Source organism: Metarhizium acridum (genome assembly GCF_019434415.1).
Source record: "Metarhizium acridum strain ARSEF 324 chromosome Unknown scaffold_1, whole genome shotgun sequence".
Classification (NCBI taxonomy): domain Eukaryota; kingdom Fungi; phylum Ascomycota; class Sordariomycetes; order Hypocreales; family Clavicipitaceae; genus Metarhizium; species Metarhizium acridum.
This window is the reverse complement of record NW_027094015.1, coordinates 1968574-1995779: the sequence shown is the minus strand read 5'-3', so window position 1 is coordinate 1995779 and position 27206 is coordinate 1968574. Positions and strand designations below refer to the sequence as shown.

Here is a 27206-nt window from a genome sequence, read left to right as displayed (position 1 = left end):
GGTGGGTCCGACTGCTCAACCCTGATGTTGGGGATCCGGAGGCCTGCGATGTCACGGAATGCAGCCTGTATTGCAATCTGCGATCGCCGGCAGCTTGTTCAGCCTCTATTTCCACTATCGCGGCTTTGTATCCTGACGCCGACTCACAGCAAGCCTTTATGCACAACGCGCCGTCCTTATCAGAAGAGAGGCTGGACCTGGCGGGTGGCGCATGGTTACGTGCTAGTCCTCGAGTACTGAGTACTTAGGTACCTAAGTACCTTATCGGAGTGTTGGCTCCGTATTCCGTACGGGTCACGGAGAGAGGCTCGGCAGTTCACCCTCAGTCCACCCTTGGGACCCCAAAGCGAGGCGACAGACGGTCTGTTCAAGCCACAAAAAGTAAGGAAACTCTGCAAGTTCACCCGTGGTCTTTGGTTGTCTTGTTCTCTCACATGTTTGTCCTCGTGCATGGCAAGCATTATTGACTTGAAACCAATCTAATGAAGTCGACAGTCTCTCGCGCACAGGTCGGCTGCGGGGCTCAAGGCCAAAACTTGTCCTCAACTTCTAATGACAGCCACTGGCACCGACGTCATCTTTGCAAGGGGGGGGAACCGCCTTCCCTAACGAAACACCCAAGTCCATCACAATCTCTCCGCACAAATGTTCTATACGATCGCGATGACCAGTGAAGCACTTTACAATATAAGCTCGTAGAGTCCCCCAATATCGCGTCGAATGTTCGGCATTCTACAACGTTGTCACCAGTACCACGTGTGGGGGGGGGGGGGGGGGGCTCCAAGAACCCAAGTGGGACAATCGCCAGACCCTTTCTTCGAAATATGTCGGGTGCAAGTTGACTACAAGTTGAATACTTGGGCATCTAGTGGCAGAGTCCGCAAATCCTCAATCGCATAACACACGGCCAGTGTCCGTCTTTCTATGCACGTCAAAAGGCATTGGGAACATGTGTACTACCAGGGTCTTGTGCTTCGTTACGGGTGTTTGCATCGCGTCCCAACGTATGCCGATATGCCCAACCCTCACACCGAAGCAAAACTACGTGACCGAGTACGGTTGCTGTTCAATTGTTTCGTCCTTGAGCGAACGTTGGCAAATGTGATATCTCAACCAAGTGAATTGTATTCGCAAATGACGCTTCCGTGACATTATCCTAGTATATACTAAACGTGCAATGCAAATGTGGACTAACAAGGCTGGTTGTGCCTTCATCCAAGCCTCCCAATTTCGCTCAATATGATGCTCCCGTGCCCTAGTGTATAGTTTAGGACTCTCTCATTCCGTGCGCTATATTCATCTATATCGCAACATTGTGCCCGTCTTGTCGTTTCCATAATTCCACACATCGTCGTTCATCTTGTCCAAACATCATGTCGACATGCCGCCAGAGAAATACGTACGCATCACTCTCTGACTTTGCGTCAATGCATCCAACATCCAAAGCAAGAAAAACCAACAAAAAACCGTTCTCTTTATCAGCTTTCATCACTATCGCTGCCCAAAATCCAAATGGTAAAAAAAATAAAACATCATACAATCGTGCAAAAAATTCGTTACAGGGTCGTAACACATTTGCACCGTATATCAGGTAACGTCGTGTCGTGATACGGTGACCAGCCGTGAAGTGAAGATCCGCAAGAAACAAGAGCGCAAGAAGAAAAGATTGTTGCCCTGCTCTCATCGCGGTGAACTACCGGTGACTTTTATCGCTCAAAAACAATTTGGTCAAAAAAAAACGCCGTCGCTGGCTGTAGCACAAGCGGTGTTGCATGTTGGCATATCCATATTCAACGAGTAAATCAAGCAAAAACAAAGGAAATAAAGCAGTCCACTGCCAGTGGACGATGATGAACACCGAAGCGGATTGGAGTGTTACTGTCGTATCTAGTTGGCGCGAATGACCAGCTTAGACAAGAACTTGTTCGACAACGAGTCAAAGTCGTATCGATCAAACTTGGTCTCCCTGCGAGTACGCAGGTAGGCCTCTGTACAGCACATCATATTAGCAACTTTTTGAAAGCAAAAACTAGATTATGCTTGTGAAGGGCACATCACTGCAACTTACCGTGCTTGATGACATGTTGACGAACTTCAGTCATGGCCTCACAAACAGAGACGTTGTTATGAAGGAGGTGACCGTGTTGTCTGGTGTCCCAGTCGGTGAAGGCGGGTAACTTCTGAGAGATGGCGTGGAAGAGGCCCACAATAACGCCAACGGGGGTCGTCTCCATATCGTGGCAAAACTTGTTCACCGCCGCGGGATCAGGGACGCGGTAGTGGCAGTCAAACTGCATCTCTTCCCAGACGGCAAGGAGGATCGAAGCCAGCATAAAGATAGTTGGCCAGTTCTTCATCTTCTCGCCACTGTAAACGCCCGAGTATAGGGCAGACAGTTCCTCCAGAATATCCTTTTGCAGCTCACGCCACATGTCCGCCAAGGCACACTTGATCTGGAAATTGATCATGACAGGTGCGACGGTGCGGCCATAAAACTTGGAGTCTTCATCGTCAATCTGCCCATCCAGGGTGACCTCAGAGCCTTGGTTTTCGACCATGGTGATATGCATCGTTAGGTTGTAAGCCAGGACAAGCTTCAGGGCCTTCTTGATGACGGGCATCCTGTCCTTGACGTAGTAGCGGTGAGCTGTCTTGAGAATCTCCGTAATGAATGGGGTTCCCTCAAAGTGGTCATCAATAAAGTCCTCAAACGGCCCATCGACGTGTTTATCGAGATACTCTTGCAGGGCATCAAGACGAATGCCTTCAGCACCGACGTCAAGCTTCTCCGTGCGAGTTTCAAAGTCAATAGGATCCTGGTTGGGAACAGTCGACTCAACCCACTCGACAGAGAAGCAACCCTCGTCAGCGACATATACTTCGCGGACCATAACAGGGAGGGCGAAGCCATATCCGTGGGTGATCCACATCAGAGTCTCCTTGGAGGAGAAGCCTTTGACATTGTAGACTGACATGCCAATGTCGACATGTCGCTCATAGTCAGCCTTCCAATCCTTCATGAAATACCCAATATCCTTGATGTCTATGCGCGTACACGGAACCTGCCACAGTCGGGCATGCGACGGTTGGCAACCAGCACAAGGCTCGCCCTTGTCACAGGTCTTTTTCAGGAACTTGCAGCGAAGGCAAGCTCTCAGTTTTCTGATCTCGCTGGCTTGCTTTCGTTGCTCCGGTAGAAGGGGTCCCTTTCTTCGTCCAACCTTCTTCTCAACCGTGCCGTCTTTCTTGCCGTTAGATGATCGACGAATAATTGTTTTAGTGGTTGCCTTTGTAATGGGGCTCTTGCGAGGTCCAGAATTCCTTCGTGAAGTCGTGGTTGATGCCGGGGATACAGAGCCGGCACCACTACCAGGGCTATGGCGAACCGAGGATGAAGATTCAGCCTTGATGGCCACGGGAGCGACAGCGGTGGTGGGGCTGACTATATCAAGGGTGTGGTTGCGAGTCTCACCAAAACAATGACAATGGTTGTTATGGTTGTGGTTGCTATTTTGATCAGCGTAGCCATCCGACTCCGGTGAGAAGGGTGAGTATGGGAAGCGCGCAATATCCTCAAAGCTACCGAATTCCATTGAGTTGGCACCTTCTGAGGAGTCCGAGTTCGTTCTCAGATGCAAAGTCTGACTAGGATTAAAAATGGCCGCGCTTTGAGCTTGCTGGAATTGGTCCAATCCGTGGCGACTCCAGTCAACCATCGCCCATCCTTCTCCAGACGATGAGGGCAGGGACAGGACTTCTAAGTAGGTTCCAGTTGGTGAATTGCTGCCGACACTGTCTAATCGAGGCAGGGCGTCCATCTGCAAGGTGCTCTGAAAGTCGTGCCAGTTATCCATTCCACTGCTTCCCCAATGCATAGCATGAGCGGTTTCCTCCATAGAAGGCATAGACGTAAAAGGCGATTCCAAGAGATTGGCTTGCAATGCGGCTTGTGTGGTGGGCGGCAGATAGTCCAGAGGACTAGGCTGAAAGTTTTGAGGGAAGGCATTGAAGCCGAGGAGAGCACTATCTTGGATAAATTGAGCCAGGTCCTGGGCAGGCAATGGCTGTTGAGGTTGTTGGTGCGTCGCTGCCGCTTGTTGATGGCGCTGTTGCTGTTGCTGTTGTTGCAGGGCCCAGTCAGTCAAGGGATTGGTGGCAGGCTGATAAGGAGACTGTTGCACTGGAGAGTGCTGGCTGTGCGGACTTGAGGCATGAGTCAACGGCGAACTGCCCTGATGGTCCTCTGGCGAGGCGGTTGAGGTCGCCTGTGGGTTGCTGGAGGCCATATTGATCGGCGAGGGCCAAGATCGAATGTTGGTCATGATTCCGGAGGCAGTTGGTGGGCTTGGATGAGTAACCGGCGTCGTTGAATATGCATATGCGGTTTGGTCGCGGTGATGTTGATCGAAATTCAGACTGATCAAGGCTTCCCCCCCGCCACTGGTGTTGAAGTCGAGGGTCATGCTGACGGAAATTGAGAGCAGAGATTGGTTGCGAGAGGCGGTGATATTGTAGAGGCGAGCGGGTGACACCGCTCTTTCGTGAAGTCCCTGGTAGAGGTGTAAGGAAGCAAAAAAAAGAGTAAGAAGGAAAAGCAATGCCCGGGAGTGAAGCAGAAGGAATCCCGCAGACCAGGCCGCGTGCTGTAAGTGGCTCTGCGGAAATCTGCGAGGGTGTTCGACAAAGACGGACAGACAGCAGATGCACCCGTCGTGGGTGGACTTGGTGGTAGGCGGTTGTGGGCGTCGGGAATGTGAGCGGCATGGGGAAGGGACTGGCGGGGAGGGGGTTGAAGAGGCGGTGAGCTCTTCCAGCCCCGGGCCGCACCAACCAGCCAATGGTGGGGGGCGTTGGCGCCTGTGCATCTGCACCCCGGTGGAGAGCCTTGCGGGCGATCCAGAGACGGTCCAGCGAGCCAAGTCTCGAGGTGCCATCCGATGGAGTCGTCGGTGTTTGGGAGGACATGATGACCAGATTCGTGACCAGATTCGTGGCCAGATGTGGCCGGATGGCCCAGCCGCCCAATCACGGTGTGGTCCACGCTCCGAAGATGCATAAAGACACTGTGTAGCAAACGTGCTCGACTTTAAAAAGCGCAGTTGTCCTGACGCTCTCGCGGCGCACTAATTAGCCAGAGTGCTCGCAGACGTACCTGGGCATCTTGACAAACCTACTTTCAGGTACCTAGGAACTCTATGGCTGAGTCCTCAGTAATGACTGTGTCAATAGTCTACTCGGGGACGGAGTGCTCGGTAAACATTTGAAGTTGGAGCAGTAATACGGGGCATTGCGATGCATGTACAGTGCCTATCGCTTAGTTATTACTGTATACTATCAATGCCGGTGGTTCGGGTGCCACCGCATGCTGTCCCAGCTTCCCAGCCTAGCCATTGGCCATTGGCCACTGGTCTCTCTCCTCCCACGTCGAACCCGAGCCCAACACATCCACAACCCACTCGAGCACATTAGCCCACACACACAGAGCATCCCACGTTGAACAACAAGCCACGGCCAAATGCCTGATGCCCACGCAGCCAGCAGCCACGCATCAAGCGCACCACGCAATAAGCTCGCTCCATCCCACACAGTTCATCACGGTCAATGCGACTAGCAGCTGACAAGCACGATGTGGATGCCAGGTTAATCCTAGTTCGAGGCTGAGCTCTCTGTTCTATCTGTTCTGGACGAGCTCTTTTTCGTTTGCCAGTCTTGACAACTCAGGGCCTTACCAGCCTTCCTTGCTTCGGATATTGCTTTTTTTCTGTTCCGGGGGTTTGTAATGAGTTTCACACAGCACTGAGGCGTCACCTGATGCGAAAGTAGAATAACTCATGGTATGGAGAGCAATCTACCCACTCCCTAATACCAGCTTTAGAAGTCAGGGAGCTGATCCAACCCCTCGTTCAAAGACATGTCCATCTCGCCATGCGTCCCCTTCGTTCCGCAGCTGCTGTATGTGTATATTCTATGCATTAGGAGCAATTATATGCAGCTGATGCGTCGTTGCTGCACGGCCTTGCCGCCGACAATCAGAATAAAGCCCGTACAGAGCATCCTTTTGTCACACCTTCAAGCTGCGTCCTCATGAGCTATAAAGAGTAGACTCCGTACTTCAACAACTTGCAGGGAAAACCCTGTTACATCCCTCCACATGTGCGCAACGAATATGCAAATCAATGCCCGCGCTATTGTACAACGCTCGAACAGCATTGATTCATGCTGCCCCAGCTAAGCAAACCGTTCGGGTAACATACGTCAGATAAAGCGGTCATTCGCCCCCGGTTCACGTCAGAAGATGCCCGTGGCACACAATGATGTACCCGGCATATCAGTTGAGTCTCCATTCCAGCCAGCAAAACACCATGTTGGTCAGGGGTTTGCCCTCGTCTGCCCTCGCGGGTAATAGATCGGAATGCACAACGCACTCATCGGACACATGTGCAAAGTGTGGGCCGGACTATAAGACGCAGGTTGTCTGAGTCAATCACCGATCAATAATCAATTGTCAACGGTGAAGGGCCTCGTTTCCCCGCGATCGCTGTCCTGCTTCCTCTGAATCCTCTCAAGCGGCTGGGCAGGAAGGCTGGGCGTGAAGCCATGCCTTGCTGTAGGGACAACGAACAAGGAAAAAGAAACTCTCATGAATGTCATGACCGAATGGCTGAACTCCCTGTTGCGCATGTGGCGCCACGAGAATTACGGAGCAAACTGGTGGCTGAAGTTCACCATTGTTCTGCGCCCGACTCACCAGCTCTGCGTATTAATTCTTGATAAAATAACAGGACGGCTGAGCTGACCGCCCGCGTATACATCTCAAGAGGGGTTCTAGTGCAAGGCCAAGCGAGACGAGAGATGAGACTTGCTGGGACGAGATATATAGTTACTGCCCACCAATCGCACTATTTGGATCGAGGCCGAAGCCGGTCAACCCACCTTCAATGACGTCTTCAACAATGAAGCAAATGCATGACATGAGTATTCAAGGCCCACGGCAACTTATAAACCAGACCCTGCTTGCAGTCTTTTTACGCCGTCGATGCTATAATGCCAGACCTACTAACTACATAGCACTTATGCACTGAGAGGTATCCTTCGCCTCATCCGGCCGGTTGTTGCCGAACGGCATCTTGTGTTGCGGTGAGGGATCTATGCTAATTTTGCCTCTTTTTTTTTTCTAAACACCTGGACCCCCGTGGCTGACATTGTCCGGGCTCATTATAACGGAGTACTTTCCATGGCCACATCGCCGTCATCAATGGATAAATAGGGGCAGCTGAACAGCCATCTTGTATTGCAATTTACAATAGAGAACGACATGTGCTTGGTCTGCAAACGTGGTCGTCACGACATCCGAACCACCCAAGCTGACCCTTGCATCTCAAGTCAAGGGGTAGTTAGTACTCGATCATCGTATTTACCACATTCGCTGGCAAGCCCGTGGATGTCGGCGGTATCCTGGGCAAGTAAAATTGTCTCGCTCAAAGGACGCGTACAAGCTTCATCCTCGTTCAGCCCTCAACATGGCTGCCTCCTCATTCAATGCCATTGGGCAGCTTTGCGCGTGTTTCGTCCTGAGAACCGTTTGAATTGCTGCAGTGAAACAGCCCACTGCGCTCGGCTCCGTTCGAGTATGTTTTAGTTCCTTCAGATGACACTTTTTTTTTCCGCATCGCCATCGCCTGGGCCACGCAGCAGTCCGGTCGGGATGGAGACACGACAAGCTTCTCTCAGATCCTCCCAAAATCTCGACCCTGGAATAATTAGTGCTATCGAGGCGGCTTTTCATACTGTATTATACATACTACTGCCTGGTTATTAGCGCGCAAAGCTAGGGCCAAGGACCAAAAAAATCTGTCGTCAAGGATGTTTGTCTTGTCCCTGAGCCAGACATGGGCCATCCCGGAGCTGTCCAGCCACCGGACCCGAACCGACATCAAACAACTTGCCGCGCCAACCTCTCTCAGCGTCGGCAGACGGTACGGAGAACACAAACCGGACATGTCACAAATGGCGGAGGGCAAAATGGAAATCCCGTCTGAGACATGAGCAAACCACAGGCGGTGCTAAACTCTGCCCTGCTCGGGCGATGTTGTCCACATGCTCACTTACCTGAGACAGGAAGCCCAGAGTCACACACTCAAGGTTGCTTTGGCTTCAAAAACGGTGCCATTTGATGCAATGCTGTGCGGAGCCCGAACCATTCGATGCTTGCTTGGTAAAACCCACGTCGTTACAGGACTCGACTTAGCAAATTGTGAACGTCTACTTGTCATGACTGACCCAGGCTTATCCGAAGTGTGTACATGTGATCATTTTGGAAGACGCGTCTACCTGCGCGTTTCGTTTATCAGCGCGTATAGGGGTAGTTCTACGGAGTACCATATTGGGCCCTGCAAAAGCACCTACCCTGTATCCAGTGACGTTCTCCAGAAGCTCCATTTCTATGGAAATGGGATGAGGTAAGTTAGATTTCTGTTGCTTTGGGACTCTGTGAAAACGTCAATGTCCGAGATACATCCTCTTTAATTATGGACTCAGTACTAGGCCGTATCTGCTTTCCTGGAAAGCTCATATCAATGCAGTCTCTGCCGAGGAACCGAACCATCTCACGCACACAAGTCTGGTACCAATTAAAGGTAGCTACCCTGGGCATATTTTCAGCTTCCTTCACTGCGAAACTGACAATGTGCACAAATCGCAGAATCGCTGTTGACATATAATTGTATATTTATGGTAACGATAGACTGGGCTTGTGGGGACAATAGTCGCATGTACAATAATTATTCCAAGAACGGGTTCTGGATGTTTTTCTTTTCCCCTGCAGAACAGCTCAACTAAATATCGCCAAATATGGGAATGTTTTCTATCGAAATGCCTACTGGTACTTGCGGCGATAGACACATGCGCCGTGCAAATGACATGTAGTTACGTTCTGGGGACTGCGTGACGAGCAAGGCGCGCACAGTCGTACGGCCCGCCATTGGCCAGATATCGGCGCTCAACCCGAAACCCGAAACCATGGGCGAGCGACGAAAACAATATCAAATCCAGATCCAAGTCAATCCCACGTTGGAACCTGATTGTTACCCTTCGTAGTACCGTAAAATCTCCTGTACCACCCACCAAAGCGGCCAAGCAAAGCAGGTTGCGGTAGTACGAGCTGCCCCTCCCCAAATTGATACCCGATCAATTCCCGAAGGAACAATGACTTTGGCAACGGCGCTGCTTCCATATTGTTCTGCCAAGCCAGTTGAACGTCACGATATTGACACAACAGCCGCCATCTACGCCATTCACCAAGGAACAAAAAAGACGGGCTGAATACTGAACAAAGGCGATTGCTTAGGCTATGCCACGAAACATTATTTAGTTGCAGAGGTTTCCCCGGGTTTGCGACCTTTCTTTCTGGGAAGACGGGCGAAGAAGGCGGTGCCGGTTATGAAGGCTCGACCTCGACACAGTCGCACTCGGCATAGGGTTGTCTTCAAGCACCACGACAAGAAAATGGCGGCCATGGCAGCTCCGCAACAACGACCTCCTGTTGCTGCCGACTCTGAGAGCAGAGAGTCCTCATTGGCGCGGGACGAGGGAGATGCTGGATTGGTTCCCTCGATCCCCAGCTTGTTCACTTCAGAACCCCCCATCCGAGATGCCTTGACCACGGACAGCTCGCAGATTCAGGATGAGACCGTGGAGGAGTGCATGCCGTTTCTGACGGGCTACGGCCACGACAACTGCAATGTCCATGGCATACCTCCGCTCCTGCGGGATCGCCATGTGAAATTCCTGCAGAAGCAGCTGGGCTTGCTCCCATCCATGTTCAAGGGTGCGGACCCAAGTCGGCCGTGGATATTCTACTGGTGCCTCGCCGGACTGTCTCTTCTCGGTGAAGATGTCGCTGTATATCGCTCGAGGCTCATCGAAACTGTGCGACCCATGCAGAATGAGACGGGGGGTTTCGCAGGAGGCTTTGGCCAGACTTCTCATCTTGCCACCACTTATGCGGCCGTCCTGTCGCTGGCTCTGGTCGGCGGGGACGAGGCCTATGAGCTGGTTGACAGGAGAAGCATGTGGAAATGGCTCTGCTCGCTTAAGCAACCCGATGGGGGGTTCCAAATGGCCGTCGGTGGTGAGGAAGATGTGAGGTGAGTCTTTGTGTCATCCGTTCCTCTGCCCTCTTCCTTGTCCCGATCCAGATGTCGTGGCACCACGTCCTAACAGCGTCACTTATTTTCTTCCATCTTGGAATAGAGGAGCGTACTGCGCAAGCGTAATCATATCGCTGCTAAATATTCCCCTTAACCTGTCGCCCGACTCTCCTGCATGCAGTGCCGGGCACACTGATCTCTTTGGAGGTCTTCCAGAATGGGTAGGCAGATGTATGTCCGCTTTCTGTCTTCTTCTTCTTCTTCTTTTTCATTTTTATTATTTTTATTTTTATTTTTCATTTTAACACACCCTCCCTTATCTCCCTCCCTGTGTTATTGTTATTCCGTCCATGTACTTTTGTTCTTTGGCGTCTGACGGCACTTCTCCTGCTCCTTAAGGTCAAACGTATGAGGGAGGCGTGTCGGCATCTCCAGGATTCGAGGCCCATGGTGCATATGCCTTCTGTGCTCTAGGGTGCCTCTCTATTCTCGATTCTCCACATCGAACGATTCCGAAGTAAGCTTTGCCCAAGCGGCCGTGCGAGTCCGCATCATCTTTTTGAATGTAGTTGTGTGGGGTGTGACTTTCATGTCCATTGCTTTGATGACTTTCTGCATACTAAACTTTACCCCACCCTAGATATTTTGACGTTCCGCGGCTTCTGTCTTGGCTGTCATCACGGCAGTATGCACCTGAAGGTGGCTTTTCTGGCCGCACAAACAAGTTGGTCGATGGTTGCTACAGTCACTGGGTCGGAGGATGCTGGCCCCTTATCGAGGCCAGCCTGCGAGGACCAGGGGGGCAAGAGGACCGACATGCAGACCACCCGCTCACGCAGGCCGACGACAGCCTCTTCAGCCGTAACGGGCTGATCCGTTACATTCTTTGCTGCTGTCAAGATCTTTCCAGGAGAGGCGGCCTGCGAGATAAACCTAGCAAGTAAGTATGACCTGCCCGCAGGCAATGGAAAAAAAAAAAAAAAAAAAAAACCTTGTGCCCGCAAACCACTATGACTTCTAGCTAATTCGTGACTACTTACATAGATATTCCGATGCATACCATACATGCTACGTCTTGTCAGGGCTAAGCTCCGCACAGCATAAGTGGACCTTGATATCTGCCCGTGTTGATGCTGCAATGTTGGATGGAGATCGATGGTCAGTTGCTCCATTCACATCCGGAGAGCAGATATTTGAAGAGTCTGATCGAGTCGGGACAACACACCCTGTATATGTGATCCCACAACATAAAGTGGACGCTTGCCGGCAATATTTTACGTCCAGACCAGGTTTCTAAGCCAAGGTTGAGAAAATAAGAGAGCCCGAGTCAACGACGCGCCAAGACTGCCCAAACAGGGGGTTGATATGTTGAGGAGAAAGTATATTTCCTCGTTTTATTCTAGGAAGATGTTTTGGGGATGGCATATTTGAGAGAACAGAGAGTCCATCTTTGTAAGGGTACCGAGGATCAGTGACGTTGGCCGCAAATTTGACTACGAAGGGGGTGACTGGTTAATGGTGAGAGTAGACGGACATCATGGACCCTGGGTTGTGCTGGGCTAAAAAGTAAAGAGCCATCTCGAGAGCCATTGCCGCACAAATTGCCATAATTTCTCGTCTGCCAATGGACTAACGAAGAACATGCACTCAACCAAGGATCGATGTACTTCTTTTCAGAGAGGGTGCAACGAGATCAAGGTGTGCTATGACACAGGGCAATCGCCAGATGACTAGACACGGCTTCTTCCCAACACCCACACCATAAGACCCGAGATGGGCAGATATATCGCGCAGAATAGGCAATGGAGACAGGCTGCATGTTTGAGATGAAGCCTGCGTCCATGTTAGGTCCCACGTCAAAACCGGCAGGGAGTCTACCTCATCTTGACTTAAGAGGAGGAAGCAAAGTATCTGTATGTATCCCACGAACAAGGCTATATGCCTACCTTTACTCCTTGGTTGGCCTTGGCCTTGGCAGAGCACCATCTCTCGAGGCGGCATACATATGCGTCCCATGTGTAGAGACCGTTCGTGGGAATCTGCTAGCCCCTTGAGTGGTATTATAAAATGGGGCTGACCTTACCCATCTGGTTGCATGTTTGGCCGCAGGCATGGCCCGGGATGTTTGTGTTGGCACAGATGGCTTAGGATAATAAGCCGAGTCTGACCTGGTATTCGAATTGTTGACAGAGAATCCACCTGGAAGAATCGCTGGCGGTTTCGGCAGCTCTCGGCAGCTCTCGGCAGCTGATTCATGAGCAGCCGGCCAAGCACAAGGTACTGCCGACAGAGAACCAACGGTCTGTATGTGTCTGTATGTATATATTTATGTTGGTGGCGAACCGGCTTGCACATCGAAAAGCACAAAAAGGTAGTACAGCATTCTCCCGCGGCAAGTTTGTGCGTGAAGAGGCATTGGTGCTAATTTATACACACCCACAACCGCCTTTGCACTGCAGCTGTAGCGTAATCTTATATTAGTTGTCGTTCCACTGGCAAACGATACATCTCTCGATGCGGTGAACGGTAAAAACGGGATAGATACTCCATATTTAGATGAGAGAAATTGATCTCTGAGTCTGTGCTTCTGAGAAGACACAGGCAACCTGATGAATTTTTTCCCCCTCTACTCGTAGTTCCACCCCCCCTTACCTGCGACTCTTCGTGCTCGGCGGCTGCTTCAGATACACCGTTTTCAGGCTTGAGCGCATTGGAATTTGATCTCCTGCATAGTGATGATATGTGACGGGTGCTGTGTTGTTTGTTGACCATTGAAAAATGGCCATTAATTGGCCGCCTTGCTGTGAAGGAGAATACACAAAGCATTTATGCCGAGGGCGATGGTACAAATGATAACCGCGGACGAACAGATGGAGACATGAGAGGCATAATGGAGAAAAGAGAAGGCTGACATGGTGGGCCTAGAAACATGACATCAATTACATGTACATTTACGGGTTGTTTGTTGTGAACCTGCAACTGCAGGCTTTGGTGACGTCCAGACTGGTACGTCGTAATTATGCGGCCGCTCCTTCCTGAAGGCGGCGACAGGTCCTTTCCCGTTTGGTACGCTGGTACTTCCAATTACAACTCAAACACTGTGACTTCCATGGTTCGATTTCTTAAGTTTGCACCTCTTCAACTATTTTCTGCAACCTGCACGCTGTGGCTCATTTAGCTGCAGTCGCCGCCACTGGCAGTCGTTGCTCGGCATGCCCATTTGTTGACGTGTCTAAGACGTACTCGTACTCGATTTCAAGCGGGGGTGTCTTCTTCGCCCGAGACCATGACGAGCCCTTCATACTATTCATACATGGACTGGCCACAGAGGACGAGAGAAGAACAGACAGGGGCACCGTGACCCCCAAACGGGGTAGAAATGTCGATTGTCAATTTCTAAATTCGTTTCCTCCACCAAGATTTGGCCCATTGAGTGGAAGCCAAATCCAGCTGCAGACATTGTCATCGTGGCCTCCCAGGCAAGACCAACAAAGGGCCGGCCATGTCCGCTCCCCCCTTCTTAACAAATGCCAACACATGGGTCCGAGGCGTCAGTGTCGCAGCTCTGTCCCTCTGCCTCGCTGCCTCTCTGGTCCAGGGCATTCGCCAGCTTGCCTTTGGTCATGACGACGACATAAGCCAAAGCTGATGCAGTTGGAAGCAATGCCTTCCCGCCAGAATCAACGCCTACGCCCAGTTAAGTAGGTGTGGGCTTCGATGCCGCAACAGTCAGCAGAGCCCGATTCGCCAAGCCGAATTTAGCTTCGCTCGGTGCAACAATCCTGTCCCAAGGCTACGGCACAATCAAAGCTCGTTCCGCAACCCGAGAACCCGCAACGTGGTACGGCTGTTATGTTGCTGTTGATCTGTGGTCTCTGCTCGCGCTAGGCTCAAACAATCTCAAATGGCAAGGGGGCTGAAGGAGCCATGATCCATCTTCCAACTTATATGGTGTATCTGTCCGCCGGCCTATGTTTCACGAAGACAGTGGTCGCCGTCTCCATCGGGCCGGTTACTGGTCTTTCGCTCCCGTGATTTGGAGGGGTGATCAGAAGCAGCTCAGTTCACATACGGTGCGGCCACGTCCTCGGCATGTGTTATGGTCTTTGGCTGGCGTTACGCCGCCATGTACAGACTAATACTGTGAGTAGTTGCGGTTGGAGCTGTGGTTATTATGAGCGGGTCCTGCCAGCCATGCAAAAGTGGAATTGACCCGTGGAATATCACTACAAGCAAAGCTTCAGAAGAGAAGCCCTTTGATTGTCGAATGACAGCCGTCTGATGTGTATCCTGTTTTTGCAACCGTTTCATCCACCATCGGACATTAGACCTTCTGTTAGCGCGCGCTTTGCTGGTTTCTCGCACCAAACAGTCAACAACAATGTAACTTGACACGGCCATCAAACCTTCTAAGGATCCCACTTTTGACATTGGCCAATCGGGCCGGACTGGAAGATAGGGCAACAGGTCCAAGTTATGATTCAGGGTGCATGAATCCGACATGCATACGACTATGAACTCTGGTATCGAGTTAAGGTCGGAGGACCTCTCGTTGGTCACACAGTGGCCTTTCCAGTTTCTCATACCAGAATAACAAACAATCCAAGTTGGCAACATTCCAACGCCGCCGACGTCCTTGTCGAGATACCCCGCGCTGTGAAGACGCGACTGCAGGGTTCGGGGCCAAAAAAGGCGACCAGGTAACTACGGAGTAGGTGCTCGCAACCGTGGAGGCTTACAGAGATGGTTTGAGTGGAACTGCGGTTTTTCGCCATTTAATTATTACACCATCAATCTAGCGGCACTGCCACCTCATCATTGCATGAGGGTTAAGGCCTTCTGGCCAGGCCTTTTTTTCGCGTCTAGTAGCATGGCGACCCCTCTTCGCCTTGGAGTCTATCCAATCAGCCAGGGTTGATTCACCGTCCTTGGACCGGAAACCTCATAATGCTATCATCCTTTGCCAGGAAGCGCAGCCTGGATCCCCAGCTTCCGGTGGCCATTCAACAACAAATTTGCTCGCTGGTGACTCTCCTTCCAGCCCCTCTAACAGGGATGAAGCACTATGAAGAATGGCTTTGGACGTGACGCCGGGCTCGCCAGTGGTACTTCACTCAACTTTTGGTCCACCACCCCAACCACCTATCTACTTGCAGTCTGCCGACAGGGTCGTTGTGGTTCATGCATGCTCGTTCGATGCTCGCTGATAGCTCTTCTCCTCACCGACGGTTTTCTTGTCCTTGTCGCTGGTTGGTACGTCAACCTATCCCGGCCTCTGACTGGACAATGGCTTTTGGAAGACGTCCCCCAGCACGCGCTGGCCATTCAAGTAGCAGTCCACACTGGCTCTTTGCGCGTGGATGTTGTCATTTGAGCGAATCGCCCATGTTACCAGCCACTTGGAAGGGCTCAGGACAGGGGGCCCTATTCTTCGGCATCGCGGGCGCAATCATGTAAACACATAGTTATGTGTATTTATGTACGCAATTCAAACCCTCCGGCTCTGGTACTTGTTGTAATCCCCACGGCCACGGCGGCCGGACGAACCCTCGCCCCTCAAGCGAATTTTGCAAGGACGGGCACAGCGTTCCCCTGCTCCTAAGCCCCCACGAAAGCTGGAGCCAGCCAGGTACTTACTTGCAACGGAAGTATTCTTACAGTAGTTCGTCTTGTGTTGACTATTCCAAGTGGTAAAGCTGCCTTGGCCTATTGATGCATTATTAGTGGTGCCAATTCGGAGATAGCCAACCAGGAATCGTTATGGTCTCGAGTTGGGGTCCATGCCCGAAGGACCAAAACAAGCCCTCTAACATTGAATACTGCCACGACACACACATGGAGTCTCGGCTCTGGTTCCTATTACCTTTTGCCACCCCACTACGGAATACCGAGCTCTATACAACAAGTAATATTGTGAGGGGTGTTGGACTTCTCGTTTCGTTGTGTTTACGGCTCCTATGAAAACAATACAATGGTAGTGGTGTATACATATTTGCCCTCCCGAGTTGCTCTTGGCCTGGCCTGATATAGCAGAAACTCCGGTCTTCTGACGACGAATATGTGAATATGTAAAAGAAACGAAGAACAAGAAGTCAAAACACGCCATCGCGGAGGTTAGAATCGCCTTGTACGAACAGCAACGATTCTCGATATAGGAGATGATAGAGGGGACTGCTCTGGTACAAAAGGATCACCAATGCTGGGCCCCGGCTCGGAGACCATTTTCTTGTCCATCCGGGACCCTTGCTGGATCTGATACTTGTACAGTACTTTGCCTTGGACCTTGCTATTCCTGCACAGAAAGATCGACCTGAGTACGGAGTACTAGACGCAGCATCGCACGCCCACCTCAAGCGCCGCCGTAGTGGAGCGGCCTAGTGTCCAGCGGTTTTTCATCAACTGGCAACCATGTCGCCAACACATCAATATGGGTCACACTCTTTCGAGAGCCGCATCGTTTGCTCGCATCCGCCTCCATTTGCGCGTTTCCGTGTTTTTTTCCTTTTCTTTTATACACCCCCAGTTGCGCGCTAGCAAGCTCTGCTGGTAATAAAACACACATGTCTTGCCGTCGGTGGCTCGTTTTGCCCGCGTTGTGGCCCTGAACTGCATGGTGCAAAGCATCGTCCGAGGCCGACTCCCCTCTCCGCTATATACTCTACACACCCCGGTCCGAACTGTGTGTGCATTCATCTCGGAGGGAGAAGAGCGGCGAGCCAAGACACAACCCCAATCTGCAGTATTTCTCTGCGCTTATACTTTTACTCGTCCTTCCCACATCTCCTCCCATTTGGTCGAACTTCTTTACGCCTCAACTCTCGCTTCCCATTTCTCCATTGGGCGTCATTGCCTCCTTAGCGGTTCTAATCTTGCATTCAACCATATACTCTTTCGCCGCCAAAGACACCTACTCATCACTCGGAGTGAGGGTCGTTTGACGAAAAAAATCCGCACGGCCTTGAGGGCGATAGTTGATTCCTTTCCCAACTTCAACCTCCCCTGCTTCCTCGTCGTTGGCGACATTTAATTACCCAATTGGCGTAAAACGGCAAGATGGGCGGGTTTTACATGCAATATTTGGAGAGTAAGTGGGAAGTTTTTCATATGTTATGCCCAATTTCACTTCCGCTATCATTTCAATTCGGGGTCTAGAGCCGCAACACCAACAACAAGCAACAATCGGTGCGCAGCGGCCGTCTAAGGTGTAACATCACGAATCCGTAATTACCTCATTGATATAGGCTTACTACAATGCTTGAAACACCCAATCATGTCAATAAAGCTCAAGAAGGCGTTTGCTTTCTACCAGCCTCTGCCATTCCAACCCTTCTCACATCTGAATTCACTACCACAGTGTCCCATAATTACTTTCAATGATAGAGAGCTGTTATCCTACCCAGCCTGCATGTCAATTGGGTTCCAATGCAGCACCTTATGCGGCATTGACCTAATCCTATACCCCTCCATGTTCCCTCCCCCGCAAGCAGCGTGTTATGATGTGTTCTACGGAATACAAGTTCAAGTTCATTATACGCATCAGAAGCGCTAATCTTTATACTCTTCACAACAGGTCTTTGCCGTCGCCGTGGGTGGACAGACCCTGCCTACGAGTGCTACCGAGATACCAGTGGCTACACATGCCTGGTCCTGGTCAATGGTCGCGAGTACCAGACGGACCTTGCCTACGAATCGGATGTCCTAGCTCAGGAGAACGCCGCAATGCGTGCCTTCATGGTCTGCAGGAACTTCTCCGTGAACGGTGGGATGTTGGCCCGTAACGGTATTGTCCAAGGACTGCCAGCAACCTCCGATTCTGGTCGACGTCGGAAGAGCCGTCACACTTCTTCCCGAGATGGCAGCGAGCGTCACGGCCGGCGATCTGGAAACCACTCCAGCAGCTCATCCACCGCTTCCTTCGAGTAGAAAGCTACCAAGATCCAAGCCATGTAAACCCGTGATGGACTCGCTGAAGCCTCGGCTCGTAGCCCGCTTTCCGATTTATGCCAGCGTCAGGAGGGAATTGGTAATGATGCCCACATTCTGGTACACAGCGGTTGAAAAGCTTCGCAGCAATCCCGGAGGCGACGTATTCTGTCCCGGCAACCGTCCGTTATGAATTGAATGAGGTGAAAAGAGAAGGATGCAATGGATTACTCGACAAAATCGCTCTGACAGAAGCGATCTGAGTCCGGGTTTTATTTTTATTTTTATTTTTATTTTTTTTGCTATTCTGCAACGACTTATGACGACACGTAACGACAACACTTTAGAAACGCCCATCATGCTAGTTAAATGGCCTTGGTTTTGTTCAGAAGGAGAAGGCCAGGGCTCCATACTGTTGGTCTTATTTTGCAAGACCCCTTCCACTTTTCATTTTCGCACTTTTTTTTTTTCCATTTCAGGTATTCTGGAATTTCTCTTTGATGATCAAAGACCACGATGAGCGGTCTCATGCCCTCTATCCGATTCTGCGCATTCAGTCTCATGGCTGGGATTATCAACAGGACCAGCCTTTGACAAATTATTTCAACTTTGGGAACACGTCTGCTACCAGGGTATGAGCCAACAAAACTGTGCGACGGTGGAAATCAGGTTTTTGCGCAAAGTGTAGGCTGGGCGGCTGTGTTTTTTCGGCCGTTCCAACCTTTCACGTTCTCCCACTGCCCGTCTCTGTTTCTGGTAATACCTTGTTTGCAGACGATAGGGCGGCTCTTGTCTATTCTGTCCAATTCGGTTTTGATTGCATAGCCTGCGAACGGATCCAAAAAGTCTACATGCATGACGACAAAATGAGGGATGATGATGAAGGTGGTGCCGGCACACTGGCAGAAGCAACAAGGTCTCTGGATCTACAATTCTTTTTTGTTCTGTTTACTTCTGGAGGCTGGAAGCGATGGATCAAGACTGCGCCCTTTTTGCTTTTTGTTCTTAAAAATGCCCTTGTCTGATTGAGGAAGGACTGAAAGAGTTGAAGGCCTGACGCGAGTTGGGTTCTTCAGATTGACTGGCGACTATGATGATGATGCGTAAGACACTCGAAGAACTCTATGATAATGATTATGATTATGATTGTTTTTCCCTCTATTTTCGTCTCCAGTTGTTCTTCTGCCTCCTCTTCTGGCGGCGCTTGTGACTAGTTGTTCATGTTCACTGTGTGGACTTTAAGTGATTGTTCAACAACATCCTGCACCAATTGCAGAATTCCGGTTAGAGTTTCTATCATATGTAAACAGAAGCTCTTATCAAAACATGCGATATACTTGTTACGTCACAAATTTATTCTTCACTGCCCCTGTAAGGTATCAGGGGACTTGTCTTGACGATCGGGATAATACCCATGCAACCATGTAACCAGGGATGTTGTAGATCGGAGATCGGATCCTCAAGTAAGACACGGTGCAACACCATGTCAAAGTCGAACACAAAAGTTTGGGGGCCAAAAAGTTTCCACAATTCTGCGTCTCACCAAGAAGGCCATCGGGACTGAGAGCTGTTTTTGAGCGCCGTTCTCAATGCCGCATTATAGCCGTAGAGGATTGACGATGATGGTTCATCAAGAGTTGAGGCGTGAATACAGCGCCTCGGAAAATTCTACTCGGGGCGTTCTGGCGTGGGACGGGTCAATCATGGCGGAAGGCATGCAATGTTAGTAGAACCCTCTATATGGAAACAAACAATGCCCGGGTGGTGGATCGGCCAGTATTTGTTAGAGTGGAGGTACAAGGCGCAAGGTACATGTAACAGCGGGACGTGATAACCTTTCCTTGGAGTTCGCCGTTCGGGTCAACAGCAGGGTTGGATAAGAGGACATCCGCAATGTGTTCCAAAGACAACGATATGGCGCGAGTAACATGACTGTTGCCTCCAGAAAAAGCTTGAGTAGAAGGTTTCGCGAGATCTCGGCTGGCAACGGTGGTTTGGTGACTCGTCGAAATGTCAAAAGGAACAAGCCGAGGAGATGAGGAGAATACACTCCCTTGAGTGTGACATTCTGACGACTGGGATGCCGACTGGTCCAATCGAAGAATATGGCGCCAATGACCCGCTGTGGATGGCGGCGTGCAGCTTTGCAGGTCGGTGATACCAAGTGGTCGGCCGGTTGACCTGATTAATTTTATCCAGGTCCCAGGAACGCAGTCGAAATAGGGTGGCAACCGTGGGCATTTGTTATTAGAATGAAGTTTTGTCACATAGGCCCATCTCCTGGAGCGGTTGTTTTCACCTGAGCTGCGCATACCTAGGTAACCTGACAAGAAGCAGCAAAGGAGAGTTACGCGGCCTTATGTTAGACGGTAATTACGGCGACTGCGGCAGTAGTCTTGGGGCCCAAGAATGGAAACAGAAGACAATGGTTGATGTCGTTAATATGCACCCGCTGCACGGGGTAGTACACATAGACATGAAGCATTCGAACTAGCGGGATTGAAGAGTTGTGAGTTGTGGCGTTGATGTCTCCCCCGCAGATTGATAAATGGGCCAACGAAGGAGTATGCCGACGACCTCGGAAGTATATGCTCCCAACTTCCCGTGCTGGCGCAGCGATGGCGACGCCGCAAAATGCTATACAACAAGGCTAATAAGCCTGGTGAGGCCGGATCAGCAGTAATGGGACACCTCGAAGACAAACAGCTCTTCCTCGTTCGGCAGGCTGGTTAGTTGGTGGCGGTGGTGTGTATTCGAGCCTGTTCTCTGTAGACATGATGGTGGCTCCGAGAGAGAAAATGGCCGGAAATCATGGCTTTGACCCAAAGGCGCATTCGGCACTTGAGCATCTCGCTGCGTGGCCCAAGGCTTCCCGTGGCCCTTGTGCTACCAGGCAACCCGGTCCAAAGGCGGGAGAGATGGTGGTTGATATCTGAGATGCCATCAACGGTCCGTCTCTGCTTGTCTGCCAACTGCTTAGTATTCCGTAGTCTCGCTCCGGTCCGTGTGTGCTCGTGCCGGTGACCAAGACTGTCTGAGACCTAAGTGAGGGGTAGGCTGGGCTTCCGTTTTGTCGAAGACGGAAAAAATCGAAGAAGCTGGTTCAAGTGAGACATGCAATGCCAAGTCATGAACTGGACCCCCAAGGACACCCGAAGGATCCCTCGAGGAGACGGATGGAGCATGAGAAAGCCAGGACTCGATGCTGCGGAGGATTTTCGATGTTGGATTCTTTGGGCAAAGTACAGAGTACATGTGTACCTACCATACTTTAGGCATGCCGCATGCAGCATGCTCATAAGCCGGAGGTGGCCCGTGTGATGTCAAGTATCTAATACTCTGTAATTACGGAGTACTAGTTACTTGTTTTGGATTCTGGGGAAGGTGCGCACGACAAGGGTCAAGTCAACAATTGAAGTACATTGTATGGCAAGGGGTAACTGCTTCCTAGCTACCTGCTTTTTGAGTACATGGGCAGGAATTCATGTACTAGTGCAAAGTCTTGACATTTGGACGACGAGAGTGCGTTAATCTTCTCAGTCAGTAAGTCAATCAATCAAGCAATCGATGAAGGCGCGCGCATGCATTGGTCTGTTTTAAAATTCCTAGGTGCATGGCCCCCAAGGTACTCGAGAGGTAGGCGCGGCAAAGAATGCAGCCCTCTATGCGGCCGGGATAATTACCTACTGGTAAGTGATTAGAAGCAGCCGCGGGCCGTACTCCGTACATGAGGCTTAATATCATGACTGCCTTGCATTGGCTGTACTCGCGTGAGAAGCTGCCGTTGAACACGGTGTGCCCAGGTAGGTAATAAGAGGAGCCGCCGATCGGAACAACTGGAGAAGTGAGGATGCTTCCTGGAGTCGTTTGACCCTAGCGGGCCGTTTATCCGCAATGCATTGGTGACAGTCGTCTGATGTCCAAGTCTTGTTTTCATTTTGAATGCCATGTCGATTGCCCAGATGTGTGTACGGAATACTTCCGTCCAATGTGCCGCATCGAGCCACCCGGTGTGCAGATCCAGACTGTTCACGTCTGCCCGCCTTCCGTCTCCTTGCAGGTAGTTATGGGTGGGAGCACCAGGACGAGTCGGGGATTTGATTGTTAGCTGACATGCAGAATGTTTGAATTGATGTTTGACTGGCTGGCTGGCTGACTGACGCGTTGTTCTGGTCTCACAACCTGTTTTCGGAAACCATTTCTGTACAAACCCATCGGGAGGTGCAAAGGCCAACAGTTTGCGGATGGTTTGCTGCCCCCCTGGGTACCTCCAGCTCTGCTCAAACGAATGAGCTCGGCATCAAGGCATGGCGCAGCCAAGGGTTGGCATGCCGTTTGTCTGCACGCGCATCTAGATTGTGGCTTCGCCTCGTCGACCTGGCCTCACCGGCTGCAGGATACGAGCACATGGTGGAAGCATGACCACACCACTTTGCATTCGAGTCTGGCCAAGTGTGCAGCTTGGGAGAAGGAAGAAGCTTTTGGACAGACCACAGACTCCACACTCCGACATATAATTGAAGGACCGCACACAGCTGGGACAATTGAACCTTAATGTGCATGTGAACCCTCGAGCCGGGCGGGCCCCATGTTCACTGTCCTTTCCACCCAAGCCGCCCCCTAAACATGACCTGCAAGCAGGTGCTAGTCTCCAGTGCTCTGGGCTGACAGCTGGGTTCAGGCCACAGGTGCACGTAGTCAGTCTGGTCCAGTCAGTGCGCGCCGCCATCGTCAAACCACGTTCCGCCCCACATCTGTCTGTACACTCCACCATCCTCGTCGCTGCTCCGTGCTCCTCCATAATTATACACTTGACCACCATACGATCCTGGGTCCCGTCTCGACTCCTCTGCTCGAGCTCACCGTCTTCGCTTCTCTCGCTCCCATTCACACTCTTCACTTTCGCTCATTCAAGCCAAACGAGCCGCCGTCTCTATCTGCACTGCCTTGCTCCTGCCATTGCAGTCTGATCTTTTTTACTTCTTCACGCGGTTGCAACACCGCTCTCGGCGTCATACCATCCATCTGAGCACCAGACACTCCTTGCGCAACCTCCGCAACATCCGCAATCATGAAAGGTAAATCATTTCGCGACGACGCTACCATTGCCTCTGTCCCGCATTTATTAGGCTGACAAAGTCCACAGGACTTATTCTTGTCGGAGGTTTTGGCACCCGCCTTCGGCCTCTCGTATGTATCCCTTGTCCGAGCGCCCCCCTGAGAGAATGGCCGTTCTACTGGCATCTTGCGATATTCAAGTCCAGATTAAATAAACATATCATGGGGAGAGTAGAAACGACACTGTCTGCATTTCTTACTAACCAAACATTTTACTCTATATAGACCCTCACCCTTCCTAAGCCTCTCGTCGAGTTCGGCAACAAGCCCATGATTGTCCACCAGATTGAAGCTCTCGTTGCTGCCGGCGTCAAAGACATTGTTCTTGCCGTGAACTACCGACCTGAAATTATGGAAAAATTCCTGCAAGAGGTATGCCTCAACACGACTCTACCTCTAGTGGTAGCTGTAATAGGGGCTAGAATCGACTGGAGTACTGACAAATCATGCTTGTAGTACGAGGAAAAATACAACATCAACATCGAGTTTTCCGTCGAGTCCGAGCCCCTTGACACTGCCGGGCCCCTCAAATTAGCGGAAAAGATCTTGCTCAAGGACGATTCTCCTTTTTTTGTCCTCAACTCGGATGTTATTTGCGACTATCCCTTCAAGGACTTGCTACAATTCCACAAAGAACACGGCGACGAAGGTACTATTGTTGTCACCAAGGTCGAGGAGCCGTCAAAATATGGTGTCGTCGTCCACAAACCCAATCACCCATCTCGAATCGACCGATTCGTCGAAAAGCCGGTTCAATACGTTGGCAACCGTATTAATGCTGGCATGTACATCTTCAATACTTCCATTCTCAAGCGCATCGAACTCCGCCCCACTTCCATCGAGAAAGAGACCTTCCCCAGCATGGTCCAGGATAATCAGTTGCATTCGTTCGACCTTGAGGGATTCTGGATGGACGTTGGCCAGCCCAAGGACTTCCTCAGCGGAACCTGCCTATACCTGTCGTCTTTAACCAAGCGCGGTTGCAAGACCCTGACACCGCCCACTGAGCCCTTCGTCCACGGCGGGAATGTTCTCATTGATCCTTCTGCCAAGATTGGCAAGAACTGCAGAATTGGCCCCAATGTTACTATCGGACCTGACGTCGTTGTCGGCGACGGCGTCCGCCTGCAGCGCTGTGTGCTGCTGCGTGGCTCCAAGGTCAAGGATCACGCTTGGGTCAAGTCCACCATTGTCGGCTGGAACAGCACTGTCGGCCGTTGGGCTCGCCTGGAGAACGTCACAGTCCTGGGCGACGACGTTACTATTGGCGATGAAATCTATGTCAACGGTGGTTGCGTCTTGCCCCACAAGTCAATCAAGACCAATGTCGATGTGCCTGCCATCATCATGTAGGTGGTGCATTGACACATCCGTATCAGCCCCCCAGACGTATCCAATATGCTGGCAACAATCGCCAAACCCCCCAACACTCTTCATGTTTCGTCCCATCTTATTTATTGATGTTGTCAACTACCAGATCTGTCGGGGAGGACAGGCTCATCAAACTCTTTTAATTTCAGCCTTTCCGCGTTTGATTCACTATATTATACCTCAGTGTTCTTCGATTCCTTGATACTCTTCTGTGCTTTTCCGTTCGAAATTCATTGATAACTGAACCGCATTTTGTTCTCATCTACTCGAATAATTGGCGTCATGGAATGGCAAGTAGGCAAGCTGGGCAAGCTGGGCAGGCAGGTACGCAGGCATTGCATCTGGGTGGGTGGAAGAGTTTATGGTGCTACGGAGCATGGTATGGCAGAGCAAGGGCACAAACTCCAAAAATCAGGGTAGACGGTGAAACCTAACAATAATGACGAAATCTGCTCGCAGCTTGTTACTTTATCACGGACACACGCTCGACTCCTTGGTCAGGTGTGTCTTCATCTTCTTCATCACTCTTCATTTGAATTGTCTCTCCTGAGGCCGTTGAATATTCTTCGGGGGAGCTGCTATCACTCAAGTTTGTTTTGAGTCATGCCCAAGTGAATGCTACCAATCCTACGCCATGATTGAAATCTAGCCAAGCCGCACGTCCTCGTCTAGTCATCCCTCATCCAGCCCCGACACATTTCCACAGCTCTTTCCCACATCTTTCTTGACGCTGCTCTCTGCTCTTTGCCCATCTTAGGCTCATAAATAGTTCGGTTTGCAGAATTGATATCCTTCAAATCGTCGATACTTGACCACACACCCGTGGCTAAACCAGCGGCAATCGCCGCGCCTAGTGACGTAGTTTCTCGCATAGCCGGGCGGTCTACTCTGATTCCGCTCAAGTCAGCCTGCGTCTGCATACAGAGTTCCGAATTGGATAGGCCGCCGTCGACAGCGAGGGAGGAGAGAGCGCGGCCAGAGTCTTTGGCCATTGCATCGAGTATAGCGGCCGTCTGGTGGCATGCGGCTTCGAGGGTGGCGCGGGCAATGTGGCCCTTTTGCGAGTGTGCTGTGAGACCGACTTTTGCCATGTGAGTAGGGTGGTTCCTGTAAATCAGGGGGGAAGGGATGGAAGAACTTACAGACTGTGCCTTTGGCGTCGTCGATCCAGTACGGGGCAAAGAGGCCGCTGAACGCTGTTACAAAGTAGACCCCGCCGTTGTCGGGAACGGAGAGGGCGACTTCATCTATGGCTTTGGAGCTTTCAATGAGGCCGAGGTTGTTCAATAGGAATGTGACGCCGGATCCCGCGACGGCAATACTTCCTTCGAGTGCGTAGACGGGTTTGCCGTCACCAAAGTCGTATGCTACCGTGGCCAATAAGCCGCTTTTGGAGATGACGGGTGTTGTGCCTACATTGTAGAGCAGGAAGCAGCCCGTGCCGTAGGTATTCTTTGCCTGGCCTGGTTTGAAGCCCAATTGGCCTACAAGTGCAGATGATTGGTCCCCTAGACATCCGGCAATAGGAACTCCCTTGAGAGGACCGCGAGATAATGTGCCAAAGGCCGTGGGATGGGACGAGGGCACAATGTCAGGTAGAGACAGCTTTTGGCGGTCAATGTCAAAAAAGGAGAGTAGTTGGTCGTCGTATTTGAGGGTCTTGAGGTTCATGAACATGGTGCGGCTGGCATTTGTTGGATCCGTGACATGGATGGGGCCACCTTGTCTGTCAATACCGCCGTTGAGTCTGAATATTAACCATGAGTCGATGGTGCCGAATGCTAGACGACCCTCGTCGTAGGCTGCCTTGACAGCATCGTTATTTCGTAGGAGCCATAGGAGCTTAACGCTGGATGGGTATGTGGACAGAGGAAGACCGCACAGGCAGAGGAGCTTATCGGAGCCTTCTTTGGCTTTCAATTGCCGGACGAGAGCCTTGGTTCGGGTGTCTGGCCAGACAATGGCGTTGTAGAGAGGCTCTCCAGTATTCTTGTCCCAGAGGACCGTGGTTTCGCGCTGGTTTGTAACCCCAATAGTGTGGACCTTGGCAGTATCGAAGCCCTTTTCAGTAAATTTCTTGGTAGCCTGTTCTATGCAAGTTTCCACAGTTTGGAGTAGTTCATAAGGGTCATGTTCATGCCATCTGTGAGTGGTGTTAGTCGCAAAGAGTGAACTCCCGGAGCACGGAGGACGAAACCATACCCTGACTCGGGATGGATGTTGCCAAAGCCCATCTGATGAAGCGCGACGGGCTCGCCATTTGCATTGAAAATCACAAATCGTGTTGACGTAGTGCCTTGATCAATGCTACCAACAAAGGTCTCTTCAGCATCCCTAGTCCGGGGTCTCTTAGGCTCAGGAGCATCACCCATATTGACAATTTATCGCGAATAATAGCAGCGGTTTTTCTGAACAACTCAAAGAAAAAAAAGACGCTCAAGTCCAGTCCCCCCGGGGCAAAAAAAAAAAAAGTCCTTGGCTCGCGCGGTCTCGCAAAACCGACTTCGTGTGGAGCAACTCGATTCAAGAGAGTGGTCGAGAACGTGGACATGCCCTAAATGTGGGATGAAAAGTACCTAATAATGCGCAATGCGGAGACGTGACGACGCGGGGATGGGGATCTGGGGAGGCAGTGACACAGGTGAA

General features: G+C 51.1%; 7 protein-coding genes across 8 annotated transcripts; 4 read left to right on the top strand and 3 right to left on the bottom strand.

The window, feature by feature from the left end:
- Nucleotides 1-1300: 1300 nt before the first annotated feature.
- Nucleotides 1301-1684, bottom strand: J3458_000565 (uncharacterized protein; the record flags this gene model as incomplete). The annotated part of the gene is made up of 1 exon (XM_066116210.1): nt 1301-1684. One exon carries the CDS (start codon nt 1682-1684, stop codon nt 1301-1303), a length of 384 nt encoding a protein of 127 aa, XP_065978092.1.
- Nucleotides 1685-1887: 203 nt separating this feature from the next.
- On the bottom strand, nt 1888-4463 carry J3458_000564 (uncharacterized protein; the record flags this gene model as incomplete). The annotated part of the gene is made up of 2 exons (XM_007810792.2): nt 1888-1988; nt 2069-4463. The coding sequence occupies 2 exons, from the start codon at nt 4461-4463 to the stop codon at nt 1888-1890; spliced, it is 2496 nt and encodes an 831-aa protein (XP_007808983.2).
- Nucleotides 4464-9438: 4975 nt separating this feature from the next.
- Nucleotides 9439-11445, top strand: RAM1_1 (CAAX farnesyltransferase (FTase) subunit beta; the record flags this gene model as incomplete). Its single annotated transcript, XM_007810793.2, has 5 exons — nt 9439-10145; nt 10252-10379; nt 10548-10665; nt 10789-11088; nt 11193-11445. The coding sequence occupies 5 exons, from the start codon at nt 9439-9441 to the stop codon at nt 11443-11445; spliced, it is 1506 nt and encodes a 501-aa protein (XP_007808984.2).
- Nucleotides 11446-17201: 5756 nt separating this feature from the next.
- On the top strand, nt 17202-18071 carry J3458_000562 (uncharacterized protein; the record flags this gene model as incomplete). The annotated part of the gene is made up of 2 exons (XM_007810794.1): nt 17202-17232; nt 17719-18071. 2 exons carry the CDS (start codon nt 17202-17204, stop codon nt 18069-18071), a joined length of 384 nt encoding a protein of 127 aa, XP_007808985.1.
- Nucleotides 18072-18288: 217 nt separating this feature from the next.
- Nucleotides 18289-18591, top strand: J3458_000561 (uncharacterized protein; the record flags this gene model as incomplete). Its single annotated transcript, XM_066116209.1, has 1 exon — nt 18289-18591. One exon carries the CDS (start codon nt 18289-18291, stop codon nt 18589-18591), a length of 303 nt encoding a protein of 100 aa, XP_065978091.1.
- A 4372-nt stretch (nt 18592-22963) lies between these two features.
- MPG1_1 (mannose-1-phosphate guanyltransferase) lies at nt 22964-24542 on the top strand (the record flags this gene model as incomplete). Of its 2 annotated transcripts, XM_007810795.2 has the most annotated exons (4): nt 22964-23149; nt 23218-23261; nt 23415-23561; nt 23646-24542. In XM_007810795.2, exons 1-4 carry the CDS (start codon nt 23143-23145, stop codon nt 24540-24542), a joined length of 1095 nt encoding a protein of 364 aa, XP_007808986.1. In that variant the 5' UTR covers nt 22964-23142. The 2 variants fall into 2 exon arrangements, with proteins under 2 accessions (XP_007808986.1, XP_065978090.1); XM_066116208.1 differs by having other exon boundaries at nt 23218-23561.
- A 686-nt stretch (nt 24543-25228) lies between these two features.
- J3458_000559 (uncharacterized protein) lies at nt 25229-26932 on the bottom strand (the record flags this gene model as incomplete). Its single annotated transcript, XM_007810796.2, has 3 exons — nt 25229-25641; nt 25703-26703; nt 26763-26932. The coding sequence occupies 3 exons, from the start codon at nt 26930-26932 to the stop codon at nt 25229-25231; spliced, it is 1584 nt and encodes a 527-aa protein (XP_007808987.2).
- Between the last annotated feature and the right edge of the window lie 274 nt (nt 26933-27206).